This window comes from Cryptotermes secundus, unplaced genomic scaffold (assembly GCF_002891405.2).
Source record: "Cryptotermes secundus unplaced genomic scaffold, Csec_1.0 scaffold47, whole genome shotgun sequence".
NCBI classification, from domain to species: Eukaryota; Metazoa; Arthropoda; class Insecta; order Blattodea; family Kalotermitidae; genus Cryptotermes; species Cryptotermes secundus.
Genome location: NW_019721002.1, coordinates 88,606 through 116,156, shown reverse-complemented (window position 1 = coordinate 116,156; position 27,551 = coordinate 88,606). Strand labels below are relative to the sequence as shown.

The 27,551-nt window shown below is 43.7% G+C and overlaps 1 protein-coding gene across 3 annotated transcripts in view; it reads left to right on the top strand.

Annotated features, from left to right (window-relative positions):
- Nucleotides 1-632: 632 nt before the first annotated feature.
- The window catches only part of LOC111874367 (talin-1), a 95,509-nt gene continuing 68,590 nt past the window's right edge, over nt 633-27,551 (top strand). For 2 of the 3 annotated variants that reach the window (XM_023869820.2, XM_023869829.2), the window contains exons 1-4: nt 633-726; nt 26,516-26,675; nt 27,131-27,228; nt 27,311-27,440. In XM_023869820.2, coding sequence (XP_023725588.1) covers nt 26,540-26,675; nt 27,131-27,228; nt 27,311-27,440 — 364 coding nt within the window. In that variant the 5' untranslated portion in view covers nt 633-726; nt 26,516-26,539. Of the gene's footprint in view, nt 727-14,476; nt 14,496-26,515; nt 26,676-27,130; nt 27,229-27,310; nt 27,441-27,551 lie in introns of those variants that run through there. The other variant, XM_033755540.1, reaches the window with a different exon arrangement.

The following is a 27,551-nucleotide window of genomic DNA, read 5'->3' as shown; positions in this document are numbered from 1 at the left end:
CAGAATCAAATGCTGGAGCGTAGGAATCCGCCCATATTCCACCGCCCACCACGGTACCGCATTACTAAACTTGGTAATCGTATCATGTGCACTACGAGATGATCAAAAACACTGGATCTATTACATGGCGGGTAAAATGTTCATACCAATTCGTAATCATAAGTTCTCTCCTTCTATATGAGATCTTAAAGAGCGTGCAACAAATGTGACAAGAAAATATAATAAATCTACTATGATGGCTATTCCAATGAAGAATAATTTGAAACTTTGTTGTGTATCGTGAAGCAATATGTAGAACAAGAAAACGATTCACAAGTCTTCTTATAAGCAGAGAAACAATCATCACAAATTTTCCTCCGTTTGTCATGACCATATTTGGTTGAATGCATCAATCGCAGCGGAACTCTCGTTCGTTTGTAATAAATGGCGACTTTTTACATTTAATATGTGTCATGAGCATGTAATAGGTTTTTCTAATACTGCCAGTACCTTGTAGGTTGCATGGTTTTCCTCTTTTCCGCTGAAAAATAAGATTAGTTTCTACGGAAATGTTACATCCGATCTGTGACTGTACTAGCATCCGGTGACGTCACAGATTCTGACCAATCGCGCGTAGAAGGGGTGAGCCTTGCGCTAGAGCAGAGAAATTTTGGGTGTGTGCATTTATTAGAGTGAAGTATTTTTTTGTTTTAAGTGAGATATGATTTGTTGAGGACTGTTTGAAAGGTACGTAATATATTTTTGGGGAATGTTCTTTGGCCTTATTACCAGTGGTATTGATTGGTTGTTATCATACTTGAGATTCAGTGGTTTTTATATCACAGATGGGGAAGGCTCGTTTCATATCATTCGCCATTTGTATTCTCTTACCCATCCCCCTTCGCTTTGGAAAGCAATATATTTTGCACTGTATCTTGTGCGTATACAGGAACATTACCGTCTGAGGAAACGAGTATAATATTTCGTTAATATTTTGTGTTTATACGCGATATACTGGCAGAAGAAATACACTGATCTGAGAATTTTAATCTCGTTTTGGCATATTGATAGTTTGTTGACATGGGGGTTGTCACTGGCGAATATTTCGAGAATGTTTTCAGCTTTCTCGTCGGGTTTTTACAGATGTTAATGCCAGATATGGATATTTGTATAATTTGTGAGTACATTCGGCGTATTATATGTGTAATGTTTTGAAATATGGGAACACTTAAGATGCATTTTGTAATGTTTGCATTGGATGTGTTAATGCATTTGCTCTAGTTTAATACCAAGCGTGAATAAAATTCGTTATAGTGTTCAGAATATTGAAGATCCATCAGCTGAAGACAGTGCATCAGTTATGTTGCTTCTTAGGAATCACGTTACGTTTGAAAATAAGCATTTGCAACTGTTTTAGGCCCATGATGTTAAAATCTCATGACACAAATATTGATTTATTTTGGTTCAGATTTGCTTTAGGGATGCTGATAACCATTTTTTAGCGTTTTTTAGACAGTTAAATAGCACTTATACTCAGTTATGGCCGAACAGGTGCCTGCGAAGAGTGACAGAATGCAATTTTAAGGTGACTGTGATGTGCATGTATTAGGTTCATGCTTCTCTAAATTTAAGTTTTTACAGAATGCTATGAATAGATCAAAGTTGCATACTATTAGTATGATATGGGAAGGGTGAAATGTCAAGGAAATAATGAATTTTGTTTGTGAATTAATTTGTTCATGAGTTGAGTCTCTCACCATGGTGGCTATGAAGATTACAGTCTGCTGGGATGTGACATCATGTAGTTTGGTATAAACCGAAGTTTGGGAGGTAGCTGCTGCCTCTTTTTTGATTGGAGAAGATGAAGGGAGCATGTTCCTTGAAAATCTTCTTACGAATCTACCAAACTACACGGTGTCTCATTTTAGAACATCATAATTTCCAATTTTATAATGAATTAAAGAAATCCATTTGTTAAATTGCATGTATGTTCTGTTACATGTTGCAATTTAGACCTAAGAGAACTGATATAACCAGAGACAGCAGAAAATTACACAGTGAGGAGCATAATAATTTGTACTTCTGGCCAGATACCATTAAAATGAGAAAATCAATGAGAACAAGATGGGTGGACATGTAGAACACATGGGAGAGAACAGAAGTTAACATAGGATCTAAAAGTTTGTGATGGCGGATAATGTCCAACAACACATTAATTGTAGAAGTTAACATCTCATGTACACATATATCTCCATCTTAAATGCAACTTATTTTGTAGTCACCCTTCTTCCTCGCTACATCTTTTGGCCATGTTTGGTCATTGTTAGGTATTGCCAGTTTTATTAAAATTGTTTCACCGTATGCCAAAGTTATGTATCACATCTGAACACGATATTTCCTAATTAAAATGAATTGAGCTTGGGATTAAGATCAATTAACATCTTAATAGCAAAATTAACAATAATAGTAATATGTTCTTTACATATTGCAGATGATAACTACACAAACATACTTGGGAAATACACAATAACACACAAACACCCATGTTGCTGCATAAATAAATCATACCAGGATCTCAAACCATGTCGTTTGGATGAATGAATGATGCCTCAAAGCAAGAGAGTGAAACTTAACGAAATTTTAACTAAATTGGTACTAGTTTTTTTATTTTATTTTAAGTTAAGAGGTATCGCATTCACCTGTGATGTGAGAAATTGGACATACCAAACAGTGCAACAGTTTTAGTGAATTAGAGACATCAGATGATGGCTGTGTACGGCCGAGACACATTGTGAGAAGGAAAGGGGACAGTAAATTGTGTTGTAGACGGAAATGTATTCTATGAAATAAATGATATATTAATGCAACAAAATGCTTAAATACAATATCTTAATGTTATTTCCATTGTAGTCATCATCCATTCATTTAAAAGATATTAGCTTGAGTATTTCTCGTTCTTCGATTTAGTTGTGCTGCATTCTCTTTGCAGTGTGGGTAATATGCTTATTGTTTGTTCAGTCCGCAAGGATGTTGATGTAATGTTGTTATCAGTGTTGTTATGTATGTATGAAATCCATATGAAGTTGTGGAAACAGAACATGGAGGAAAGAACCACTAGGAATGCTTAGGCATTGAGGGGAGGATAATATAAAAATGGATCTTACAAAATTGGAGGGTAAGGACTGAATTCATTTATCTCAGAATAGGGACCAGTTGGGGTCACTATTGTAAACATAGTGATATGAATGTTTACATTCTGTAAAATGCCAGAATTTCATAAGTAGCTGAACAAATAGTGAGTCCTGATGGACTCATTTCCATGGGATTAGTGACATCTTGTGAGTGTACCATCATTGAATTGCTCTGTCACAATGTTTTACTGAATTGCTTGTAACTGCAATGAAGCAGTTGTACCTGAGAATAATTGTTTTTAGAGTAATCACACCTTATAAACATTTAGAAGTACAGGAAATGTATAGAAAGTTTTGGTTGGAATACCTCAAGAGATGAGAAATCCTAAATATAAATGGGGTGAAAAGTAAAAAATGTAAAAATAAACTATCCCTGTAACAGGCCGTGGAGACCCATAGGGTTGTGAGATGTTGAGGCTCCCACATTTTCTAGACAGTTGGCTCATAGATGGCGGTAAGGTTGTCAGCCTCAAGCTCAGGCCGCCCTTTACACCCAGGAATATTCCTGGTACTCATTTCTGTTAGAGGCTGAGTTGACCCCAGGGCCATAGTGCGGCTGGAAGGATTAGGTAAATTGAAAAAATCCACCTTGTCGGGATTCTATCCTGCGACCTTCCAGCTTGTAGCATAATGCCTCAACCAACTACGCTACCACGTGCCATGTAAATGGGGAGATAATATTAAAAATAATTAGCAATAGATTTTGTAGTTGAAAACTATATTTAACTGGCTCAGGGTCGGTTCTAGAGATGAGAACTGAATTAAACTTGGTAAGGTAGCATAATAGAAAATGTGAACATGGTGAAGAAACACTGTCCCCCCCCCCATAAAAGAAATTGAATTCTCAATCTGAATAGTTCTGTGTAAAGAAGGCTGTATTGGAGACGTATATGCAGTTGGTCTATACTTTGGTTGGAGAATGTCAGATAAATTTTTGCTCCAAGGCTTTTCATTGTCATTCATTTTCAGTTCTAAATGAAAGATAGTTAGGAAATGACTGTGTTAACAAGATTATCGCAATGTAAAACACAGCCTCACTTTCCTACTTGATATTTTATGTGGAGATTTCCCCAGATCTGGTGGCATACAATATTTGTGAGCTTCTGGCTACAGTGTCTTTGAAATTCTAAAAATAAACAAGTGGTTATGCTGCCAGCAGGATGGTGAGTCACATGCTCTGAGGGCCACGTTTATCCCTTAAGGGTCTCTAGCCCCCCCCAGCCAAACAAACGCTGTAGTTACAGTTCATGGCTCTGTGCGGACTGGAAACAGAACCATCAAGAAACGTTTATTTCACAGAGCAGTCGGTATAGCGACTGACTATGGCCTGGACGACCGAGGGGTCGGAGTTCGAATCCTGATAGGATCAAGAATTTTTTACACGTCATCCATACCGGTTCTGGGGCCCACCCAGTCTCCTGTCTAATGGACGGGGCAAAGCGGCCGAGGCGTGAAGCTGACCACTTACTTCCAAGTAGTGTCAAGGTCAACAGTGGTGGAGCTATACTTCCATTCCCCCATATGTCTTCATGGCATAATGCTTAACTAGTGAGGCACAGCGACAACTTCAGAACAAGTATTTTGGTTGCAATTCCAATCCCCTTCTGGGATGAAAAACATGATGTGCTCTTGAAAGGGGCAATTTTCCTTCTCACGGTTCTGATTGGTCAGATCAGGCTTCATTTCATTACCCCGTCTCTTAGGTGTGAGTGACCCCTCTCTTTGCAGCCTGTTAATATAACTGAGCCAATTCTTTACCATACTTCAACCCTGAAGATGGAGTCAGCGTGTTCCTCGGAAACCTTGATGTGTGTCTGCAAGACTACATGGTATGACAACTCAGAAGACTACTGAAGCAACCAGTATATACCAATATATCGAGCATGATGACATAAAAGAAAATTCTTATCGTTAAATTAATTCTGATACGCCGATTCAATATCTGGACACTAGAATTTTGCCTCACGTTGCAGTTTTGGGTATTGAATTTTTAGTCGAAGTATGACGAATATCGTCTTCTGAGATGTGGCGGGGTGTAGATCCTGTGTGAACCGACGTTTCGGAAGAACGTATCGCCTTTGTCTTCAGGTTAGAAAAATCCGCGAGCAGGAACCCAGCTGGAGCAGGTGGCTGAAGCCACGTTCCTCCGAAACGGTTCACACAACATCTCCACGGCGTCACATCACAGAAGATGGCATTCTTCATAGTCACCGCCGTGAAAACCTCAAATCTTATTCAGCCAAAGTAGTTTTTTTTTCTTGGGTCTCGTCTGTTTGCCATAATACTGGAAGTGATATTTTACCAGTGAATAAAAGTTTTTCCCCTCGTTTAAACAACGTCATTATTTCAAATTGCGTAATAAATGGCAATACGTTCATATGTATTGCATGCAGAAATTGAGGATAAAATGAATTTCGCGTTTTATAACGTTTTGACTGCCATTTTTTTTTGGTGATAGCATCCGGCTCAGTTAAAAAGTAACTTACGCCATACCCATTATCGAAAAAAAAAGGAAAACTTGTTGTGCCGTGTAATTAATTTAGGTTGTCTTATTTTATGTGTAGTCGTTAGCACAGAATATGCAGTATAGCTTCTAATTGTGGGATGGTTATTGAGTAATGAATTGGAAAGGATCGGAGAGGAAGCGGCCGTGGCCTGATATGATGTCCTGCGCTGTCATTTCATTGCAGGAAACCATAAACACCCTAAGTCAGGGTAGTGATTATCCCAGCCCAGATCGGAACCTCCCTAATACAAAGGCACAAGTGTTACCGCATGAGCCAACTTGTTCGGTAGGTGGTCAAGACAAGGCCATGTTTTGTTTGTTTGTCGAGCTGGAACCGCCCCAAAGCGCGGACTTGGGTAAGAACAGAGTTGCAGTTGTCAGTGAGGCTTCAAGCTGTCTGGAAATCCGAACGGAAGTTTGTTTAGAGATAAGACAGAAGAGGTGTATTCCATCAATGTTGTAGAAAGTGGGTGGAATACAAGCGGTAGCTTTGGGAATTTTTTTCTGCGTCCTCACATTCGCGTTGTTCGGTGTGTATGGGAAATCACGTGCGCGGAGTGATGAAGCCCGCCGAATAGTGAAGTTGGCCATTCACCACCACACCTCGCCCCTATCTTGCTGCAAAAGGTAAATGTAAAGCTATCTCTGTAAGACGGGGAGTCACGCATTTAGATAATACAGCGCGGTCGCGCTTTATGCGCAAATTTGAAATAATGGGAATCCCCCCAAAACTGGGTAAGAATCACGTATGTGTTTCTGAACTTGTCTTGAAATACGCGAGGTATTCGGGAACTCCTCGCATAAAATGCAACCGCACTGTACGGCTGCAGGAACACTATGTTACTTGCTCCAGGGACATGAACTGTTCCTGCCATATTTGATTTTAGAGAAGGCCAGTTTCAGACCGCCTCTGTGGTCTAGTGGTCAGAGTGCCTGGCTACAGAGCCAAAGGTCCCGGATTCGATTCCCGGCGGTACCAGATTTTCTGAGAAGTAGTGGGTCTGGAACGGGGTTCACCCTGCCTCGTGAGGATAATTGAGGAGCCACTCCGGTTTAAAAAACCCGAAATTAACGGTCTTGGGGATTCGTTGCGCTGACCACGCGACACCTCTCCGCTAACGTTGAGACTAACTTCGCCGACAAGCGGCGGTCGCTCGGTCGGTGTAGTTCGCTTGCGGACTGCAGGCCACGGAGTTATTTTTTGTTTTGTTTTGAAGGCCGGTTTTGACAACATGAGTGGGCTGTGTTAGCTGTCGAAAGGAAGTTTATCCAGTCGGAACTTCATTTTAGATGCTTAGGTGTTAATAGCTATAAACAATACCACAAATTTTTAAGGTTTGGAAATCTCTCTCCTCAATAGCCCAGTTAGGGGCTGGACAACATCGACGTTCGATTTCCGGCAGGGACGAGATTTTTATCATTTTTCGGCTTCCACGCTGAATCTGGGGCTCACCCAGCTTGTTATCCAGTGGGTACCGCGGCTCTCTCGGGAGCCTGGGTAGCTCAGTCGGTATAGCGACTGTCTACGGGCTAAACTGCCGAGGTGTCGGAGTTCGAGTCCCTGTAGATGCAAGATTTTTCTCCGCTTCGTCCAGACCGGTTCTGGGGCTCACCCAGCCTCCTGTCTAATGAGTACCGGGGGCGATATGCCCAGGGGTTAAGAAGGTGACAGCTCAACTCCAACTAGTGCCGAGGTCAAGAATAAGTGGATCTGTACGTCCACTCCCCCATACGTCTTCATTGGTTTGTTCTTAAGCACAGGGACATTTTTACCGGGAGTAAAGCGGCCGAGGCGTGAAGCTGACAGCTCACCTTCACTTATTCCCGAAGTTAAGAATGCATGGAATTATGCCTCTACTCCGACATAGTATGTCTTCGTGGCTTGGTGCTTGATAAAGCACAGGGACAGTGTTACTTTTCCCTATTTGTGAACTTTTTAAATGAAGTGTTTCATCTTCTGGGATATGCTGCCACGTAGACCGGTGAAAGTCATTCGACGTGTGGGAGGAATATACCGCCTCCATCGTCAGGGTCAAAGAGTAAGCCAAGCTAGAAATCGGCTTGAAGCAGGCAGCGTGCTGAACGTTATATGTCAGAATATAGGTGAGAACCTCACATCCAGCTTTCTTGATGTAAGGCTGGCCCATTTCCCTGAAAGATTTGCATTCGGGAAATCCCTGACGCTGTTTCCTGTCGCGGTTTCATCGTATTCATTTTCACGTTGCGGATGTCTTGGTAATGACCTGAATAGCTAGCAACAGTTTCCTTAACCCATATCTTTTTAAGGCACATTATTAAGTACATAGTGTAGTTTCGAACGAGAGATTTTAGTTTATCATCATCATCATCATTGACAAATAAGCCCCTTAAGATTCTGCCAGAATTTTCTTGAATGAGACCCTCCGGGTGTCACATTGGATTTCGTAAAAACTTTTTTTTTTTTTTTACAGAGCAAGGTCGTCAGCCTTGCATGCTACCCCCAAACTGGAGGACGAAGTGTCTGTATTTATGCCCCCCAGTGACAGGGTGGCCCAGTTATACTACTAGGCACCGGGTTCTCTTTTAGTCGCCTTCGACTCACAGGGCTACAGTGGAAGTATTCTAACCCGCCTCCACGGAGCAGGGATAGTCTATGCGGTCTATGCTGTGTGTAAAACGTTTCTGACGGTGCTCGATCACCAGACAGTGACGTGTCTCATTACGTCATCATTTGAAGACGCGACGGAAACGAAAATCGTCACTGAACACAGAGGACTTTGCTTCCGTGAGGTTGCTTGCTTGAGGCATGACGTGGCCCCTTATGTGTTTCAGATGGACAGCATGAGCGGCGACTAAGTGACAGCATGTCCGGGGTTAGGAATATTATCGCATGTGAGTAGGAGCGTGACCGCCTCTGTGGTCCAGTGGTCAGAGTTACTGGCTACAGATCCAGAGGTCCAGGGTTCGCTACCAGATTTTCTGAGAAGTAGTGGGCCCACTCAACCTCGTTATGATAACTGAGGAGATGTTTCGAGGAAACAGCGGCTCTCGGTCTAGAAAACCGAGATTAAGGGCCGTGGGGATCCGTTGCGCTGACCACGCGACACCCTCTATCCGCTAAAGTTGGCACTAACTTCGCCGACAAGCGGCGGTCGCTCGGTCGGTATAGTTCCCTTGCTGACTACAGGCCACGGAGTTTCAGTAGGAGAGCTTTTAGAGAATATGTCTCCAGTAGAAAAATGACATCGTTGATATCACAGAGATTACAGCTTAGTCCCCCTCGCAGTGTATTTATATGTTTAGCCGAGTCTCCGAGTATTGCGATCATTTCTCTAAGCGAAACGTTGGTCTGTGGAGACGCACTGCGGTTTTTGTATGAACTGAACTGTTAAATAATTTTTACACAAATTTTCGGATTTCCAAGGGTTAAATTAATGTGAATTATTCGCGCTGCGTGATTATACTTTATTGATGACATAAATATTTAAAAGCGTTGTTAATAATTCCTACACGCTGTGTGGTGTTAAGACGGGGTGAGTGGGTATAGCACATTTGATGTAGTGAGAAATCTACGGGTTAGACCGGGTAGGAAGATCAGTGACTAATGAAGTGTAAAGTATATCGAAGGAAGTGGTCGTGACCTAATTGAAGTACCGACTCGATTTACTAGGAGGGACAAGGAAATCATGATAAATTTCAGTCAAGATTGTGGGTGACCCTTTCGAGATTCATGTGATCGCAGCAACTGAGGAAGACCACCTATATCCATTACGCGAAGTGGATTAAACAGGGATGTGGCGGTGTGCCGCTGTGAGGTGCGTGATGTATACACACAGACTATACATAGCGCTAACGGCCCACAGTGCAGCATCCCACAAGCACAGTTATCGGAAAGATGACTGTGTCATGGTTCTTGCTCGAGTGTGACTTGAGACGTTGCAGCACGCGGCATGTGATGACGTCATTGAGACAGTCGCCATGTTGGAAACTTCCCAAAACATTTCATGGTCCAAGGATGATTAATTAAATAATTTTTAGTTCTGCAAGTGGTGCTGTGAAGGGAAATTTGTTACTGCTTCTGATTGGTAACACTGACACGAACTTGCGTCAGGAACTGGCCCTTTGGGAACGCCTTCGAATGAGATTTGTTTTGACAAGTGCGATCCGCTGGCATTTGACTTTGTGTGGTCTGGTATAGAAGTGTGACATTCATGATGAAAGTCGCTAAACTTCTACATAGTCACATCCCAGAAGACAATCTCGTCATGAGAATCCGATATCCCGCGAATAATCTTCATACTTAACGTCATGAGAATCTGATATCCCGCGAATAATCTTCATACTTAACGTCATGAGAATCCGATATCCCGCAAATAATCTTCATGCTTAACGTCATGATAATCTCATATCCCGCGAATAATCTTCACACTTAACGTCATGAGAATTGAACTAGCCAAATTGGGTTTGCGGCAGATCATAGTGAAACTCTGGAAGTTTTTTACTGACCTCAGTAGACCTCGACGTGGGCTCCCTTGGTGTCACGGAGAACGTCCAGACGATATCCGAGCTCTTGCAATGTTCTGTGGAGCATGTCCGCTGGAATATCCGAGATCGCATTCTTCAGGTCATCCAGTCCGTTAACTGGTGTTCGGAACACACTGCTCTTGACATAACCCCACAGGAAAAATTCCAATGACGTTATGTCTGGTGAACGTGGAGGCCAAGGCATTGGACTGCCTCTGCCGATCTATCTTACTGGAAATGGCATGTCTCGGAACGCAGATTTCTTTCCTGTGGGGTTATGTCAAGAGCTATGTGTTCCGAACACCAGTTAATCCGTATCGGGAATGCGATCTATAGTTGGGCCGTCCTTAACCTCGACACTGGACCAAGATAAGTCAGATTAGCGCCTTAGATACGAGGCTGGGCCCCAGAGCCAGTATGCGCGTGATTGAGAACAGAAACATCTCTTGCCTCTGTCGGGAATCAAACCCTGATTCTCCACTCCAAGCTCTGTCCCAGTGGCCATGCTGACAGGACGACGCAGGCTGTCACTGATGTTAAGCAGTTGGAACAATTAACCCTAGTTAGTGTGTCAAGTAGCGTTGTGTCATAACTGACTTTTGGAGTAAAGGGAATAACTGCAACGACATTTTGATGAAATTGGTTATAAAGAGAGATGGAATTTATTTTCCTGCAGCGCCCTACCGTCGTTTCTGTGAATGCTAGGGCAACGCAGGAAATAATATTTAAATTGTATTCAATAAAAGCCGTTACGACTTAACATTATCCCCATGGCGCCGACTCTAAGGTGAGGTACAGCCCTAGCCACGAGATCTGTGCATTTGGCAAATGTAGACGTTCCCTTAGCCCTGCTTAACTCTTGAAGTCAGTGTAGCTATGAACTAGACGGCCCTGGTTCTATTCCCGGCATGGCAATGTTTTTCTCTTCTCCATGTAGTCCAGAAGGGCTCTGGGGCTCACCCAACCTACCATCCAATGGGTACTGGGGACGATATCCTCGGAGGTTAAGCGAGCGGGGCGTGAAGCTGACCTTTCGCCTTCATCTAGTTCCGAGCCAAACCCCCCACTCCCTGTAAGTCTTCATGGCATAGTGCTTAATTAAGCACAGGGATAACTTTACGTTTAAGTGCCAGATACAGTGTGAAGTGGTTGCAGAGCTGCTCTTCTTTCATTGGTAAATATATTGGTATATAGAAATATGCCTAAGAAGTTGAAATGTAAGGAAATATTCCTTCTGCTTTTTTCTTGGGTTTATAGTTGAGATAAAATGCCTTTAGATGTCATAAGTCAGGCGTAGGGATTTTTCTGCTGATTAGAGGGCGTTCCGCTAAATTGTTGCTGTCGGTACGATGTATTCAACTGTTCGATGTGCCATCGATCTGTCCGCGAAAGAACAGAAGGCGAGGAAAGTGGTGGGTGGAACTGGTCGACTGTGCCTGTTCTACTATTAATTTAGGGAAACACCGAGCTTCAATACACCAATGGCAACGAAAAGTCAACCAGAAATCACGCTAATGTTTTCATCTTGTACAGTGCTCGCTGGCGGGCCTTCTTACTTGAAGAACAAGTGTAGGACGTGCAGACGCCGTTACTTCAGCGGGGCTGCAATCAGGTACTTAATGACTGCTGCAGGGGTTACTGTGAGTCGGCTTTCGCCGACAGCTTGGGTTGCCGTGAGATCTGACACGAGCCTGTAGTGAGACCAACACGCACGTGGAAGTGTACAGAAGCTGTAATCCTCCTCCCATCCGTCGGGCCAAGCGATAGCGTCGTTGGTTGAGGCACTGGAGGATAGTGGATTCTTTCGATTGACCTAATCTTTCCAGCCGCACTGTGGCCCTGGGGTAGACTCAGCCTCAGAAATGAGTATCAGGAATTGTCCTGGGGGTAAAGGGCGGCCGGCGTTTAAGACTGACAGACTCACTGCCGTCTGTTAGCCGATTGTCTAGAAAATGTGCGAACTTCGACGTCTCACAACCCTGTGGACCTCCATGGTCTGTTACAGGGATAGCTTTACCTCGCATCGGCCAGCCAATGAATTGTAGTCTAGCAGTCCGTGTCTTGTAACGTTAGGGCCAGGTGTGCTCTCCGAGCGTTTATTCGGAATGAAAGACAAAGCACAAGTTGGTGCTTTAGCCAAAATTTGAACCGAGTACCTGCCGGATACATTTCTAGGGTGTTACTGTTACTCCAGCCAGCTTGGTAAGTGCATGTTGCTAGACGCGAAGTAACAGCAGAGTCAGAATTACTTTAAGACTTGCGGTTTACAGCCAAATAGTACGTCTTGGCGTCAATTCCTTGAGACTCACGACCAGAGTTTTTTGTCAGCGGAACCCTTCTCAAACAAGCATGTTTCTTCGGCAACGATTGTACAGAAAAAAAAATGGATCGAAGTTTTCTGTGCAGTTCGTGCCGAGGTGTTATAAGCAGGACAGTTAGTGAGAGTCAGTTGAGTTGGTTGGTGAGTGACGGAGTCAGACGGTGGGAGAACTGCTGTGAGCTGTTGCTGTTAGAAGCTGGTAGCTGAGCCCGGGAGTAGTGGGGGAATGCTGTTGGAAGCCGCTACCGGGGAACGGCTAGTGAAGACGTGGGCACGTGTGTGTGTGTGTGTGTGTAACAGTGAACAGTGCAGTCACGTGCTGTATCAAAGTGTGCAATAAATCGAGTCACCAATCCAAAAGCCGCCTGTAGTCACTACATAAAAACGTGACACTATATAATCTGAGTTACTGACAGTGTCAGTAACTTTGTAATCGAGAACCACCCTAACGCCTAACCCGAATGAAACGGAAATCTGCCTTCGTTGGAAAACCGTGTTTATACAGGGAACGCTAATCTGAAGTTACCTCAAATAAACGTAAAATTGTAAAGAAACAGCAGGGACGTAAGGCAAAAAATAGATGGGATTTTTCTGTGCTTTTATGTTATTTGTTTAGTTACCTTTTTATATATTTTTTGTTTTTCTCTATGTTCCTTGTTTCTTGTTCATAAATGGAAAGAGGATCAAGGTTTTTAGCAGGAGATAATGTGCTTGAATATGTATTGTTTTATGTTAGTGTACCTCTGCATTTGGATAGTATTATTGTACAACCGTCAATACAACAAACTGACAATAAATAAACTAGTATTACTGTATTAATATTCGTTTATTATGTACATTTTCCAAATGTTAAACGAATATTAATGAAGTACCTACCTACCACTCGGCGAAGCCTCACCATGTTTGTAGGTTTGATATTTTAGGTACTCGTAAGCCCACATATGTCACATTTGGGAGAAACAAGAAATGCATACACGATTTATATCGGAACCCTTAAGAGACAGAGTCCACAATACAGGATTGAGCTCTTTAATGCGCAGAAGCTGCCAGGGTGACGTAACTGCATAACCCTGTGGAGTGGATGATCTCATGGAAATACTCCAATGTTGGATTGTTTCCATTACTGCGGGGCGTGTTCGATCCAGGAACCTTCCGAATGTGAGCGAGACGCCTGCCGCAGTGTGGGGTGGCGTCTCCAGGCTTCTTGGCGTCTCTGTGCGCGACGTCCTGACGACGCGGTACAGTCGCGACAGACAGCAGTATCCTACATCCCTCTTGTCTTATCTCTAGTAGGGACGGTATCTGCATATTATCCACGATGGGTTCGTGTGCTGGGCTTTCAGCGCCTGAATTTTCAACTTTTCCATTACCAAGTATCGAACCGCAGAAACCTCCTCAGGCTGTGAGCAGTGGCATATGGGGTAAATACGGCCAGCACAAATATGCGGAGCGTAACCTCCAAGACACATTTACCAACATATTGCCCTGTGCACAATACGCTGTACCTGTTTTGCAAGCGAAGGGTACATTGCAATAGGCCACGACTGTTGTTTTCGTCTGCCGTTACAAGCCTCCCACCAAAATTGTTGGACTACGTAAAGTTTCCCGCCCGTGGATGATAAATTCTAGATGAAATTGGTTTCTAGCATCTAGATGGTGTGATTGTGTCTAGGTTATACTGCCGGAATGGAGCCAGTTCGCATCGATTATCCGTGCATTTCTTGTGATTGGCCACGTCCCGTTGGCGCCAGAGAACTGTTCGAGGCGCCATCGGGTCTAGAATCATCCCATTGGTCAGTAGTTTCAACCCCTGTCTCTGATTCGCCAAAATAATAAAAACTACCCCCTTCCTTATTCTACCCCTCTAGTGGAGGGGATAGGGTTCAAGTTCCTCCCCGGTAGTGTTCCCCCCTAAGAGTTCATTTCGAGCGACGCCGATGCGGGTGTAAGACCGACGCCGGATTCTGCCTATCGCCTGCCGACCGATGTCCGGACGGTGAGTACATTAGAGAGAGCATTGTCGCGTATTAGAACCCGAGAAATAGCTTCTAGACTGCTCGAACGGGCCAGCCAGTTACACGTAGGCTTGTTTTACTTTTTAAGAATGACTAATGCCTGTGAATATGAACGTATTGACTTGCGAAAATAAGAGCTAAAAGTTTGTGTCGGTGGTACATTATTACAGGTATCGTGTTTCTGGACATTACTCATTGTCTTGTCTTTACCTAAAAACCGTCTTCCTGTTTTTATGTAAAAACAACGTTTCGGAGACTGAATTCAGTCTCCATGTTCAGGTGTCACTAACCAGTAGGAGGTCGCATACAGTATTCTATATTAACTTGTAAATTACACCGAATTGTTAGTGAAGCTCTTCTCAGTCTTTTGCGCCATAGTGATGCGGCAACTTCTCTGACACGGCTGTATAGCGTGTAGTCTAAACGTTGCTATTCAGGCGAATAGTCTTTATTTCCATCTTTTGGAGTTATCAGGAGAGGTTCTATTTGAAATAGATTTTTTAAGAAACTGAATCCATCGGGTTGATTTTTACCGGTTTCATATCGAGATTTGAGGAAGTTACTGCAGAAACATCAAGCGAAGGGCGCGTGCCTAGCGTGTGTTGCAGACAGTTCTTATTTTCGGTGCATTCTCTTCAGCGATTGAAGAGTATCTAACATCTGCATTTCGTTCTGGTGTGCATTATATTTCAGGCAGTTCTTAGAAAGACATCAGCTACTGACATCAGGGGGGGGGGAGATATTTTTCCTGACATGCACAACGAATACGCGAGGGCTGTACAGTGTTGTTCTCCTAGTTTGGCATTACGTTTATTGTGTATAAAATTCGTCTTAGTGATGTCCATTTCGTAACTTCTGTGTCTTTCTAGTCTTCCTATTAGCTGCTTCTGTGACATATGGAATTTGTTTACATTTCCTACCGCTGTTGCCACTTCACCCCGGGATATATCAGTCGGTAGAGTTTCGGGCTGGGCATTCATGGGTTCGGAATTCGAGTCTCGGCAGGTACACGAGACTTTTTACTTTTCCACAATACCCTAACCGGCTCTGGGGCCATCGAAACATCATATCCAGTGGGTACCAAGGGCTTTATCCCCGTGGATAAAGCGGCCGGCGCTTGAAGCTGACCACACTTCCATATAGTACCTTATTAGGAATATTTGGATCTGTAACTCCACTCCCCATCTTCAAGGCGTGGTGCTTAATTAATTACGCGCAGGTTAAGCCTTAGCTTTACCTCAACATTACTTGAATGTGTAACTCAGATGGAGAGTAACCGTTGCGGTTTGAACCTATTTATTCGAACACTGGCCATATTCTTAGGGTTTAATATAACATCGCAACGTTTCGATACCGACTTCTGTCTTCGTCTTCATGTTAAGAGGTTCCAGGGTATGAAATTAACCGTGCGAAGGTTCCAGCAGAGCAGGAACCCCGTCATATACCCTGAACCCCCCAAACTAGCCAGAAACCCGTGTCACGGCATTGTCACATGACGTTAGTTAATAATCGTTAGGTTCGCGACAAACCACAGGCCAGTTTAGGTCAGTAATGGGAGCGCTTAGTTTTCGTGCGGGAGGCAACTGAAGCACAACAGTGGGATGAATTCAGTAAGGTAAGGTTAGGATACGCAACCTTGCAACTAAGCACTATATATATATATATATATATTTGAAAATAATTAAAATGACACTCTAGGCTTTATGAAGACATTCGAGAGAGCAAAAGCGTTCCTATTACGGACTACAATATTTATGCACCTTGGTTAAATGTTTGACTTAAGTATTTAGTCGGCTATTTTACGATGATGTTTCTGTAATTGAGGTTATGTGGCGGGAATTGTGTAGGTTAAGGCGGTACGAACATAAGGGAACTTATAACTCTCTCTCATGTTTTAATGTATTTTCCCGGAATTTGTCGGGATTCTCTGGGTAGTGTGAGGAAGGTAATCAGCGTGGAAAGTCCCCGGCCGAAATTCAGACCGCTGTATAGTTGGTGGAACTTCTGGGGTCGTCAAAGGATTTCATCTGCTCATATTCGTGCTAGTTCGCGATGTCGCAGACTAAACATTGGCAGCGACGAGCGAGAAGCCTAGTTCACACTGAGGTGACAATTGTAACAAAGTAATTATGAAATCCCGACGACATTTATCATAGCGTACCACAGGTTTCGGTCCCAGTGACAATAAATTGTTTATACTGTGTTACTGTACGCTTGCTTCTGAACGTACATTTGTTATGATCGTCGTGTGGAGTTTCGTGTTACGTATTTGCGTTCGTGAATTAGTCACTTTAAATTTATCTTACAGAGTATGCGGGATCTGAGATGTCCCTCTGATGGCAGTACCGCGTAGTCCCGATATAACCTTCTGCAATATATCGTAACGCCAGTTATTGCGATGTTTAGCAGAGAACTGCCATGCCGACATCGCCCCTCCCTTTGTCCCATTGTTGTGGTGCGCATGTTCCCCGAGGATGGCCTGTCGCACACTGGACAGTGTCGCAGTGTCAGCCATGTCGTGTGGGTGCTGCAATCTGGTGTTATCCTATTGTTGCGCGAGACATGTCATGTGGCGCCCTCTTGCCGCTGTAAGTGGATTTTTTTTTCACAACATAACGAGTTTTGTTTGTTCTTTGCGCATATATTTATGATGGAGAGGCGGCGTTCTGTCATAGTATTTCGCTTCCAATGGATTTCGAAGTAATCTGCTTTTGTAGTCTGAAGAAGAAAAAATATTAAAGCTATGGCCCATAGGGTTGTGAGACGTCGAGGTTCCCACGTTTTCTAGACAATCCGCTCACAGATGCCGGTGAGGTTGTCAGCCTTACGCGCCGGCCGCGCTTTACCCCCAGAAATATTCCTGGTACTCATTTCTGTTAGAGGCTGAGTCGACCCCAGAGCCACAATGCGGCTGGACGGAGTACGTGAATTAAGAAATTGAATGCCCTCATCGGGAATCGAACCCACGACCTTCCGGCTTGTAACATTGTTAGGAGAATTTAGTTTCGGTCTGTATCCATACTTAAGAGAAAGGAAGGTCTAACGTTATAAAACTTCCATAAACGAAAAAAAAAGAGGCAAAATGTACACGAATATGTTCCGTAATATTAAAATAAATCCAAGTACAAACAGTCTCTGCCAGTAATGTCTGAACTGTTGATTGCCTTTGTCAGCAACAGAACGTGTGATCGTGTAGTGCCAAGACTGCTGACCGTCTCTTTCAACTGCTGATTTGTCTCCACGATAATGCAAATTAACATCCGTGAGGGGATGTAACATCGCAAAAAGAAACAGTTGCCGAAAACGTGTAGTCCAAACTGGAGCACTCTGACAATCTTATATTGAAAGGGACGGTGCCACCGTGTCCCGGGGTGTTCAGCTCGATCCGTCTTATCGCTTCAGGGCACTGCAAATGGACCACTTCCAGGTGTTATAAAAACAGCTCCAGCGTAAATGTTTAGTTGGGAAAAAGATCGTAACGCATTTGAGAGGCAAGTGACAATGGAGAGTAGTGTGACGGTTTCAAACTACGGCCTTTTGAGACTTGAGGCAGTGTTTTGGCGGGTTGGTTACTAATATTTCGGAGGAAACTGCTGTCTCCATTTCTACCTACTTTCCTGCTGTACCATCTTCTGGAAAATACCAACATCTGGACCGTTAGAGAGAGACTTCGATTTCGATATCAGTTTTCGATTAATCGTGTGGCCCACGTTTCTTCTTGGTAGAAAATGTTACTAATCATTTATTTTTCTGATGCATTTCTGAAACTTATATGTGACATTGGTTTCCGTGTGTGGTACTGCGGGAGTTCTTCGGGTTCTGAGTTCAATATATAGGAATTTACAACGGCAGGGATGAAGTCAGTAACTGATTTCGGACAATGAATGATCTCCATGTTTTCTTTATTTCTGTGAAGAACTCTACTAGTGTCAGCTGGATTGTGTATCTTACTTGCTGCAACAACTGCCGTCCTACCTCTGTCTTTCCCTTTCATAACCTAAGCATTACTACACAGGACAAAATCCAGTTCTCCTGACTTCAGTGTCTTATCAGTTTCTAAAATATTTTGGGGGGGAATTTTTTTCTGGTTTGAAGGACTATTTTTTTTACTGCTAGTGGGGTGGGACTAACTCCCTTGTACTGCGGCCACTTCTGGCCTATTGTACCGGCTCCAGATGATAGGTGAGGGTGATTGTGGAGCAATTGGTGGAATGAAGATTTGCAGGGGAAACCGAAGTACTCGAAGAACACCTGCCCCAGCGCCACTTTGTCCACCACAAATCTCACTTGACCAGACCCGGGATCGAACCCGGGCCGCCGCGGTGGGAAGCCATCGACTAACCGCTTGAGCTATGGCGCGGCCAACTTTAGCGGATAGAGGGTGTCGCCCGGTCAGCGCAACGAATTCCCACGGCCGTTAATTTCGGTCTTCTAGACCGGAGCCGCTATTTCTTTGAAATCGCTCCTCAGTTATCCTGACGAGGCTGAGCGGACCCCGTTGTAGACCCACTACTTCTCAGAAAATCTGGTAGCGCCGGGAACCGAACCCGGACCTCTGAATCTGTAACCAGGAACTGCTAGACCACAGAGGCGGTCATGTTTATTATGTACTCATATATTATATATCATGTTGGGATTTACATATAAAGCCAGGTATGCTACGGCTTTGGGCCACATATTATGAGGAGCCTAGAAATAAAAGAAATGTTCACGGCACTTTAAAGCCGCCAAAGCATGACACACGTGCAAGCCATCTTGCGAGCAGCAGTTAAATGAAAGCTTTATGGACTAGCTGTCGTGTGTACGTAGGACAACAAACTTCTCGACATGAAGTGCTTCCATGACTGAAGAGACTATCGATTATGCATTTGTCATTGGTCGGACGTCGTTGTAAAGTTCATACACGTGCGTTTATTTATGAGGTACAGGTCACTTTCATAACACTAATCAGAATTGTTTATACACGTATATGGGGCGCAGTTGGTTGAGGCACTAAGCTAAAGCCGGAAGGTCGCGGGTTCGAGTTCCGATGAGGTGGATTTTTTTTTCAATTGACCTAGTCCTTCCAGCCGCCCTATGGCCCTGGGGGCGACTCAGTCTCTAACAGAAATGAGCACCAGGAATCTTCCTGGGGGCTAAAGGGCGGCCGGCGCGTAAGGCTAACAACATCACCGGCATCTGTGAGCCGATTACAGGGATAAAAAAGTAAAAGTAAAGCTATCCCTGTACCAGGCCTTGAAGGCCCATAGGGTTGTGAGACGTTGAGGCTCCCACATTACCTAGACAATCGGCTCACAGATGGCGGCAAGGTTGTCAGCCTTACGCGCCGGCCGCGCTTTACTCCCCAGGAAAATTATTTAATTAATTCCTGGTACTCATTTCTGTTAGAGGCTGAGTAAAACCCAGGGCCTAGTGCGGCTGGAAGGATTATGTCAACTGAAAAAATCCAGTGACCTCATCGGGACTTGCACCTGCGACCTTCCGGCTTGTAGCATATCCCCTCAATCACTACGCTAAGGGATAGCTTTACCTTGTATATATATTAATGTTTCCCTGTGTTCATTGAAGCACAGCGCCATGGAGAATTATGGGGGAGCGTAGATATAGGTCCACGAATTCTTAATCTCGGCACTAGATGAGGTTAGAGAGCTTCACGCTCTGACCACTTTAACCCCGTATATATACTAGTAGAAGCATCGGTTCTCACACGGGATATGGTTGCTTACCATGTCAGCATCAGAGTGTGTACTTCAAAGAATGACAACACACAAGCGCAGTGCTATTTCCCGATTAATGTCTTGCCATCTTACGTGGGATTCAGTGGGACTACATTGAATGATCTGTAAGGGACTGTAGCCATCAGGATGAGCCCTCGGCTCTTCTGTTCGGTTACACGCGGCACAGCAGTCAGTTGATACACCCACCCAAGTGTTTTTGGCAGAGTGACAGTAGGAATATGTAATGTTGGAAATGGGGAAATAAAATGTGGATTCGCAAGAAATAACCTTGCACACTAACGGCCTTGAAGTAGAATTTTGAAATTAAACCACAGGGATACGTTTGTAGTATGCAGAAAATTCCATGTAAGCATATCACCTCTGTATAGGAACTGCTTTCTCTGTTGAGGAAGATGACAGAATCTCGTCAAGAACCGAACGTTTTTCACCTTTTTATGTAAGCATCAAAGGTGTCCTTAACTAAACAAGCGCTACGCCATGAAGGCTTATGCGAGAGTGAACGTATAGCTCCACGTATTCTGGACCTCGGCATTAGTTGTAGGTGAGTGGTCAGCTTCACGCCTCGGCCACTTTACCCCAGGAAAGAGGTCCCCTGTACCCATTGTATATGAGGCTTGGTGGGTCCCAGGCCCAGTCCGGGCGACGCGGTAGAAATAATTAAAACTTTGTTAGTATAATTAGTTAGTTATTTAGAGAGGGTGGGTTTCCCCATGCACCGCGACCAGTTTGATTTATTGTGCGTCCCTCTATGATATTCTACCAGTCTCTTTACCCTACCGATAAATGGCGCGTACCGTCAGTCCCGCCGAGCAAGCGAGTTCGGTCACTTGCTTAGCGGTGTCTCTAATGCTTCCCCCATCCATCAGAGGCCTTAGAGGCTATTGTTGGGCGGGAAACGTCATGGAATTTGGCTCAGTGATCCCTTTTGGGGATATGAGGTTCTTTTACGTGCCGTAAAGTTACGACACGGGACACACAGCTTAAGTCCCTCCTGGAGGACTTGTTCCCTGAATTTTTCCGCCCTTAAAAATTCGACGACCTCCGCCGGGTATTTGAACCCGCGTACCACAAGTCATGAGGTGGGAACGTTACCTCTAGACTACGGAGGCCGCTTTAGTATAATTAAAAATAATATGAAATGTGGATTCGAACCGCATCAGCGAAGTATAAACCAGTACTGCCTCAGCAGCTTAGCGCCCCGCCAGTTGTACAGGCTTGTTTAGTGTTCATTAAATTTCAAAGTATTTTTGACTGTTTTGTATCCTGTCCGCAGTACCACAATACCGACAGTATAGTCAAATATATATTGTCACGTGATAGTGATTGTAGACTGGGTTTGGATTGGTAATCAGAATTACTGAACACTTACAGAACGTAACTACAAATAACTACCACAGTCTCACTAAGTTACACACTCCAAAGATCGCTGCGACTACAGCACACAGAAAGTCTTCTCATTCTTCACTATACGTTGCCTGGTAACGGCTTCAAACGCAGATATTCCCCTTCATCTGGGTTCCCGAACTTTCCCCGGCCTCAACTACCAGCTTCTCACTTCTCACAACTGCAGCTCTCAATTGATTCAACTGTCGAAGTTATTTTATGACCTACGGTCGGTTGACCGAACTGCTAGTCCTCTTTATATAAAACCTGTCACGGACCGCACTGGAAACGTTTATTCTGTTATTGCCTGTTCTCTCGTTGCAGAGGAAACGTTCACAGAGCTGTTTCCTAGCAACGGCTGTTGTACTGTTGCTTTTTCACACAGCTGTTATTTGGTAATGGGCCTACATGTCACACTATATACGTATACATATGCATATATATATATATATATTCACAAAACGGAGGCTCTGACGTGAATGAAATTCTTTCACGAACACCCAGGCTAGTGAGCATTACTCAGGCCCTGGTTAACTGCCATGCTCGAAACACGTGTAGGGCCGTTCGCTGTGTGTGTCACAGATTTCTGTCTCTTCGCCTCTTACATATGTATACAGTATATGTATTGCATCCACTCCCCCATACGCCTTCATGGCGTAGTGCCTAATTAGTTAAATGCAGGGACAGCTCTACCTTTTATATTTATTGCAACGTATGGAGCCATAGATATTAGCGTGTAGAGTTTGTCTCGTAGACACCGCATCGAAATATGTTCTATTAGCATTGCATCATAATTAGGTGTATATTTTATTATTATGTGCCCATATGTTATTTGAAAGCTGTTCTTGAGAAGTGTGGCGAATTTGCGAAACATTTCTATCTTCTGGGAAGTTGCGCTGCATAATTCAAGTGTTTTAAACTTCTACCCTTAAGATGGGGGTGCACGCGATAGTGTATTAGGTTGAGGCACTATGCTACAAGCCGGAAGGTATTGGGTTCGATTCCCGATGAGGTCATTGTATTTTCCAATTTACCTGATCCCTCCAGCGTCACTATGGCCTCTAACAGAAATGAGTACCAGGAATCTTCCTGGGGATAAAGAGCGGCCGGCGCTTAATGCTGACAACCCCACCGCCATCTGTGAGCCGATTGTCTAGAGAAAATGTGGGAGCCTCGACGTCTCACATCCCTATGGGCCTCCACGGTCTGTTACAGGGGTAGCTTTACCTTAACCTGAAGATGGATGAAGCATAATCTTCTATAACGTCGGTACCTTCACATTCGTTGCCGTGGGAACCGTATGTTGATAAAAAAACTCCATGGTTCTAGTCCTTAAGCGAACTATACCGACCGAGCAACCGCCGCTTGTCGGCGAAGTTAGTGCCTACTTTAGCGGATAGAGGGTATCGCGTTATCAGCACAACGGATCCCCACGGCAGTTACTCTCGGTTTTCTATACCGGAGCTGCTGTTTCCTTGAAATAACTCCTCAGTTATCCTCACGAAGTTGAGTGGACCGCATTCCAGACCCAGAAAACCTGGTAGCGCCGGGAATCGAACCCGGACCCATGGATTTGTAGCCAGGAACTTCTGACCACTAGAGTACAGAGGCGTGAATTTTGTTGTATGAATGGGGGTGGGGGCTATAGTGGGCCTACAGAGACAAACAGTTTCATGACTCAGCTTTAGACATCCTCACGCATATACGAGTATATGAATTCGCTGTTTCCCTCAGGAGGCGAGCGTGTGGTCTGTCAGGACGGATGCTTTATCGGGACACTCTTTGTGCAACATAACGAATTAACTGCGATCTTGCGGAAATGTGCAGGTATTGATTGCGTGTCCCGGCGCCGGGATAGTTCAGTTGGGGTGCTGACTGCAGTACGGGTTGGACGATTGGGAAATGGGTGCTCGATTCCCGGCAGGGGGCAGCATTGTTAGGTGTTCTTTACGAAAAAAAAAAACGCATTATTTGGAAGTTGTGTCTTGTCAGGCCGTGTTGACCTAGCATCGGCGCCTAAACCGTGGCACTTTTCTTTAGTAATTTGTCATTGGAGACAAAATGTTGCCCGGAAATTTCGATTTTCGGTCATTTTGATCGATAACAAAGTCTGTTTTACGTAAGATCATTAATGAACTCATTATATCATAACTGCGAATCGGATTTTAGCGGAATTCGATGTGAAAGATATAAGGACAGTTTTTTTTTTCGAAAATTAGTATTTTTAGCTATATTGACCCATTATAAAGCGTAATTTGCCTAATACGGTAATTGGACTTTCGCAGATGTTGTTTTAATTCGATATTGTACTATTACTTTGCTGTTGACTTACGAATTTTGCTTTTATGTAATACGTTTTGTGTTTTGCTGAAATGTTGCTTATAAATAGGCCTCAGTTAAGCTTACTAAACTGCAAAGTACGCCTTCGGAAATTTCTGCACCGCATCCAGACCGGCACGAGGCCCACACAGTCACTTTACAGTGGGTACCGAGGGCTCTCTATGCCTAGGGTAAAGCGGTCGGGTTTGGAATATGTGGAGCTATACCTCAGCTACCCCTATGACCTCCGGCATGGGGACTGCCTTGCCTTCACTTTGTGCATCATCGAGACACGCTCAAGTCTGTCAGCTGATGCACGAAGCTATAGACGTCCCCTCGAAACGGAATTCACACTACACTGCCAGAAGCTGTGATTGTACCAGGACCAGGCGTAGCCCGACCTGACGAACTCGGATCGTGTGCCCGTATTGCTCGCGGTACGGGGGTGTTGTCATGACGACCGCAGAGAGGCGCCGCCTGGTCCGGCGCCGGCTTCTGCGTCTCCAGACGCATCAGCTCTTTAACTGTGGCTGTAAACTTGGGGCTGATGTATAACCGCTACATTTTTGCTGAGAGGCATATGAAATTGATTCTCGTCACATCAATCGATTTCAGTGCCTCATAATCACTGGTATTTCCTTTTGTTTTTATTTGGTATGAATGAAACATCTTCCCTTTGATCGAACGGATTTGTACGAAATTTAATATTAGCGTCTAGCTCAGCCAGTATGCAAGCTATGGCTGCGGGAGGGGCATGGTTTCATTCTCAGTAAGGATAGAGTTTTCTTTTAAGAAATTTCACAATCGCTGTACATTCCAGCCTCTTATGCAGTATTACTGGAGCTCCTTCTCCTGGGATAAAACAAATGGAGCGCGAATCTGACCACTCACTGTTATCTCATGGTAAATTTGTGGAGTTTTACATCCACTTCTCACATTAGCATTAGAATATTTATCATTCATATTCAGTTTTGTAGGATTTGAGGTTTTTCTCAACAGTGCTTATGAGAAATAATGCCTCATAGTCAGTTGAAAATCAGTCGATGTTTCGGAGCAGTATATTGCCTCCATCTTCAGGGATAATGAATAAGACAAGCATGGGGCCAACATAAAGCAATCATGAATATAGAGGTATAATGTTTCTCTGAAACATCAGTTGACCTTCACCTGGCTAAATGACATTATATCTTAGAAGATAGAACTCTTCATATTCATTTTTGGTGAGTGTAAGAACAGTGTAGACTACCTCTTTTTGTAGGCAGACTGAATACAGATTTAAAACTCTTGAAATTAATATTTTGTTATTTCTTATATATGTTTTCAATTCAGTTCATTGTTTTTTTTTTAAAGTTCCGAATAAATTGAAAATGTGACAGTTTTGCCAGCTTATTTAAACGTCTGATGAATGACATCTTCTTTGCTGCAGTCTTTCATGTTTTATTCTTTGTGACATGTGCTGCATGTATTGCTTGTTCTCTTGTGTTCCAAACTGTCACGGCTCATGTTGCATATTCAGTAAGTTCGAAATGTGTGGAGCTCTTTATTTCAATACACATTTACCAAATTGAAAAATGTTATCAGTAAATATTGTAGGCCATAGCAAGAGCCCTATTTTATGTCTAGAACCAATTTTTGTGGTGTTTAGCTATTTAAGAAAATAAATGAAGGTCAAATTGAGCTTCATATAAAGGAAAACAGACCTTAAGCTGCCCCTGTGCCTTATAAGACGCCATGCTATGAAGACGTGGAGTAGTTGGAAGTACAGCTCCACTATTCTTAACCTCGGCATTAAATGAGGGTGAGTGGTCCACTTCATGCTTTTCTGCTTTACTCCTGGGGAAACAACCCTCAGTAACCATTATGTAGGACGTTGGTCTGGATGCTGTGGAGAAGTGAAATGTCTCTTTGCACCTGCCAGGAAATAAACTTCGGTTCCTCAGTTGTCCAGCCTGTGCCCTATTTGATACATCATCTCAGCTGTTCCAGTTGCTGTATTGAAAACAAAGCAAAACTTGCTTGTCTGCTTGTGTTGTAGACCCTAAATAAAAAGTAAGTAAGTAAAAGTATCCCTGTAACAGGCCATAGAGGCCCATAGGGTTGTGAGATGTCGAGGTTCCCACATTTTCTAGACAATTGGCTCACAGATGGCGGTGAGGTTGTCAGCCATATGCACCAGCTGCCCTTTGCCCCCAGGAAGTTTCCTGGTACTCATTTCTATTAGAGTCTGAGCTGATCCCAGGGCCATAGTGCAGCTGAAGGATTAGGTAAATTGAAAAAATCCACCTCATCAGGATTCAATCCCGTGACCTTCTGCCTTGTAGCATAGTGCCTCAACCAACTATGCTACTACATGCCCCCTATAGACCCTAAATGTGAAATCTAATTGAAATTCCAGGTACATTTTTAGGCATGAAACATGTTTGTGAATGTAGAAACAGACAGAATATCTCCATGATGCTGACTAAAAGTCAGGATTTTGACAGTTTAAAATCTGCATCATTCTGTTGACAGAAGGAGTGACATCTTCATGATCTGCTGTACATTGCCATGTTGTGTTGCAGCAAAGACACTCACACAGCCACAACATGGCTACCCTGTCTCTACGTATCAGCATCGTTGAGAAGAATGTGACGAAGACAATGCAGTTTGATCCCACGACATCGGTGTATGATGCGTGCAGGATCATACGAGAGAAGATCTCAGAAGCCAATCAGGGTCAACGTAAGTAAATACATGAGATTCCTCATAACCATAACCATAAATCTAAGTGTGCCCGAAATTGTGTTGCAGCAAGCATGACTATAATTTTGGTTGTCCATCATCATAAGCATTTTGATTATTTAATGAAGTGACATTCCATATGCAGCAATTAGAGCCCTGTATGAAGATTATTGGCTTCTGGGATGTGTCACTGTGTAGTCTGCTAAATATATATACCAACATTTCAACAGATCCTGTATCATCAATCTTCATTATAGGGTCTGCCCTGGAAGTGGAGGCAGAATTGGTAAATATGTACCAGACTACACAATGTCACACCACGTAAGATAGCAAACTTCATGTTCATTGCAATGGGAACTTCACATTTCAGAAAACACAGCATGTTATAAAAGTTCCTATTGCAAGTCTGTTGCGGAGGAAAGGTGTGTAAGTATGGCGTATCTGTGGTGTTTCAGCAAAGGACTACGGATTGTTTCTGGCAGATGAGGACGTGAAGAAGGGCGTTTGGCTTGAACCGATACGAAACCTTGAGTACTACATCCTCAGAAATGGGGTGAGTCATGCAGATGATTGGGATTCAACCAGGCTGTGAACTGGAGAAGAAGCAGGTATATTTATTTGTGTTATGTTGTCAGGACTTACTGGAATACCGCAAGAAGCTGAGAACTTTACGAGTGAGAATGCTGGATGGAACACTGAAGACGCTGCTAGTGGATGACAGTCAGCCAGTAGCAAATCTGATGGTTGTCATTTGCACCAAAATTGGTGGGTACCGTTTGGCTTTATCATCATGTATTGCTGGGTTGATGTTGATGTAGCAGTGTGGAAAAATGACAGAGTTTCAACATTGTTGATCCCTGGCCATGAGATATTGAA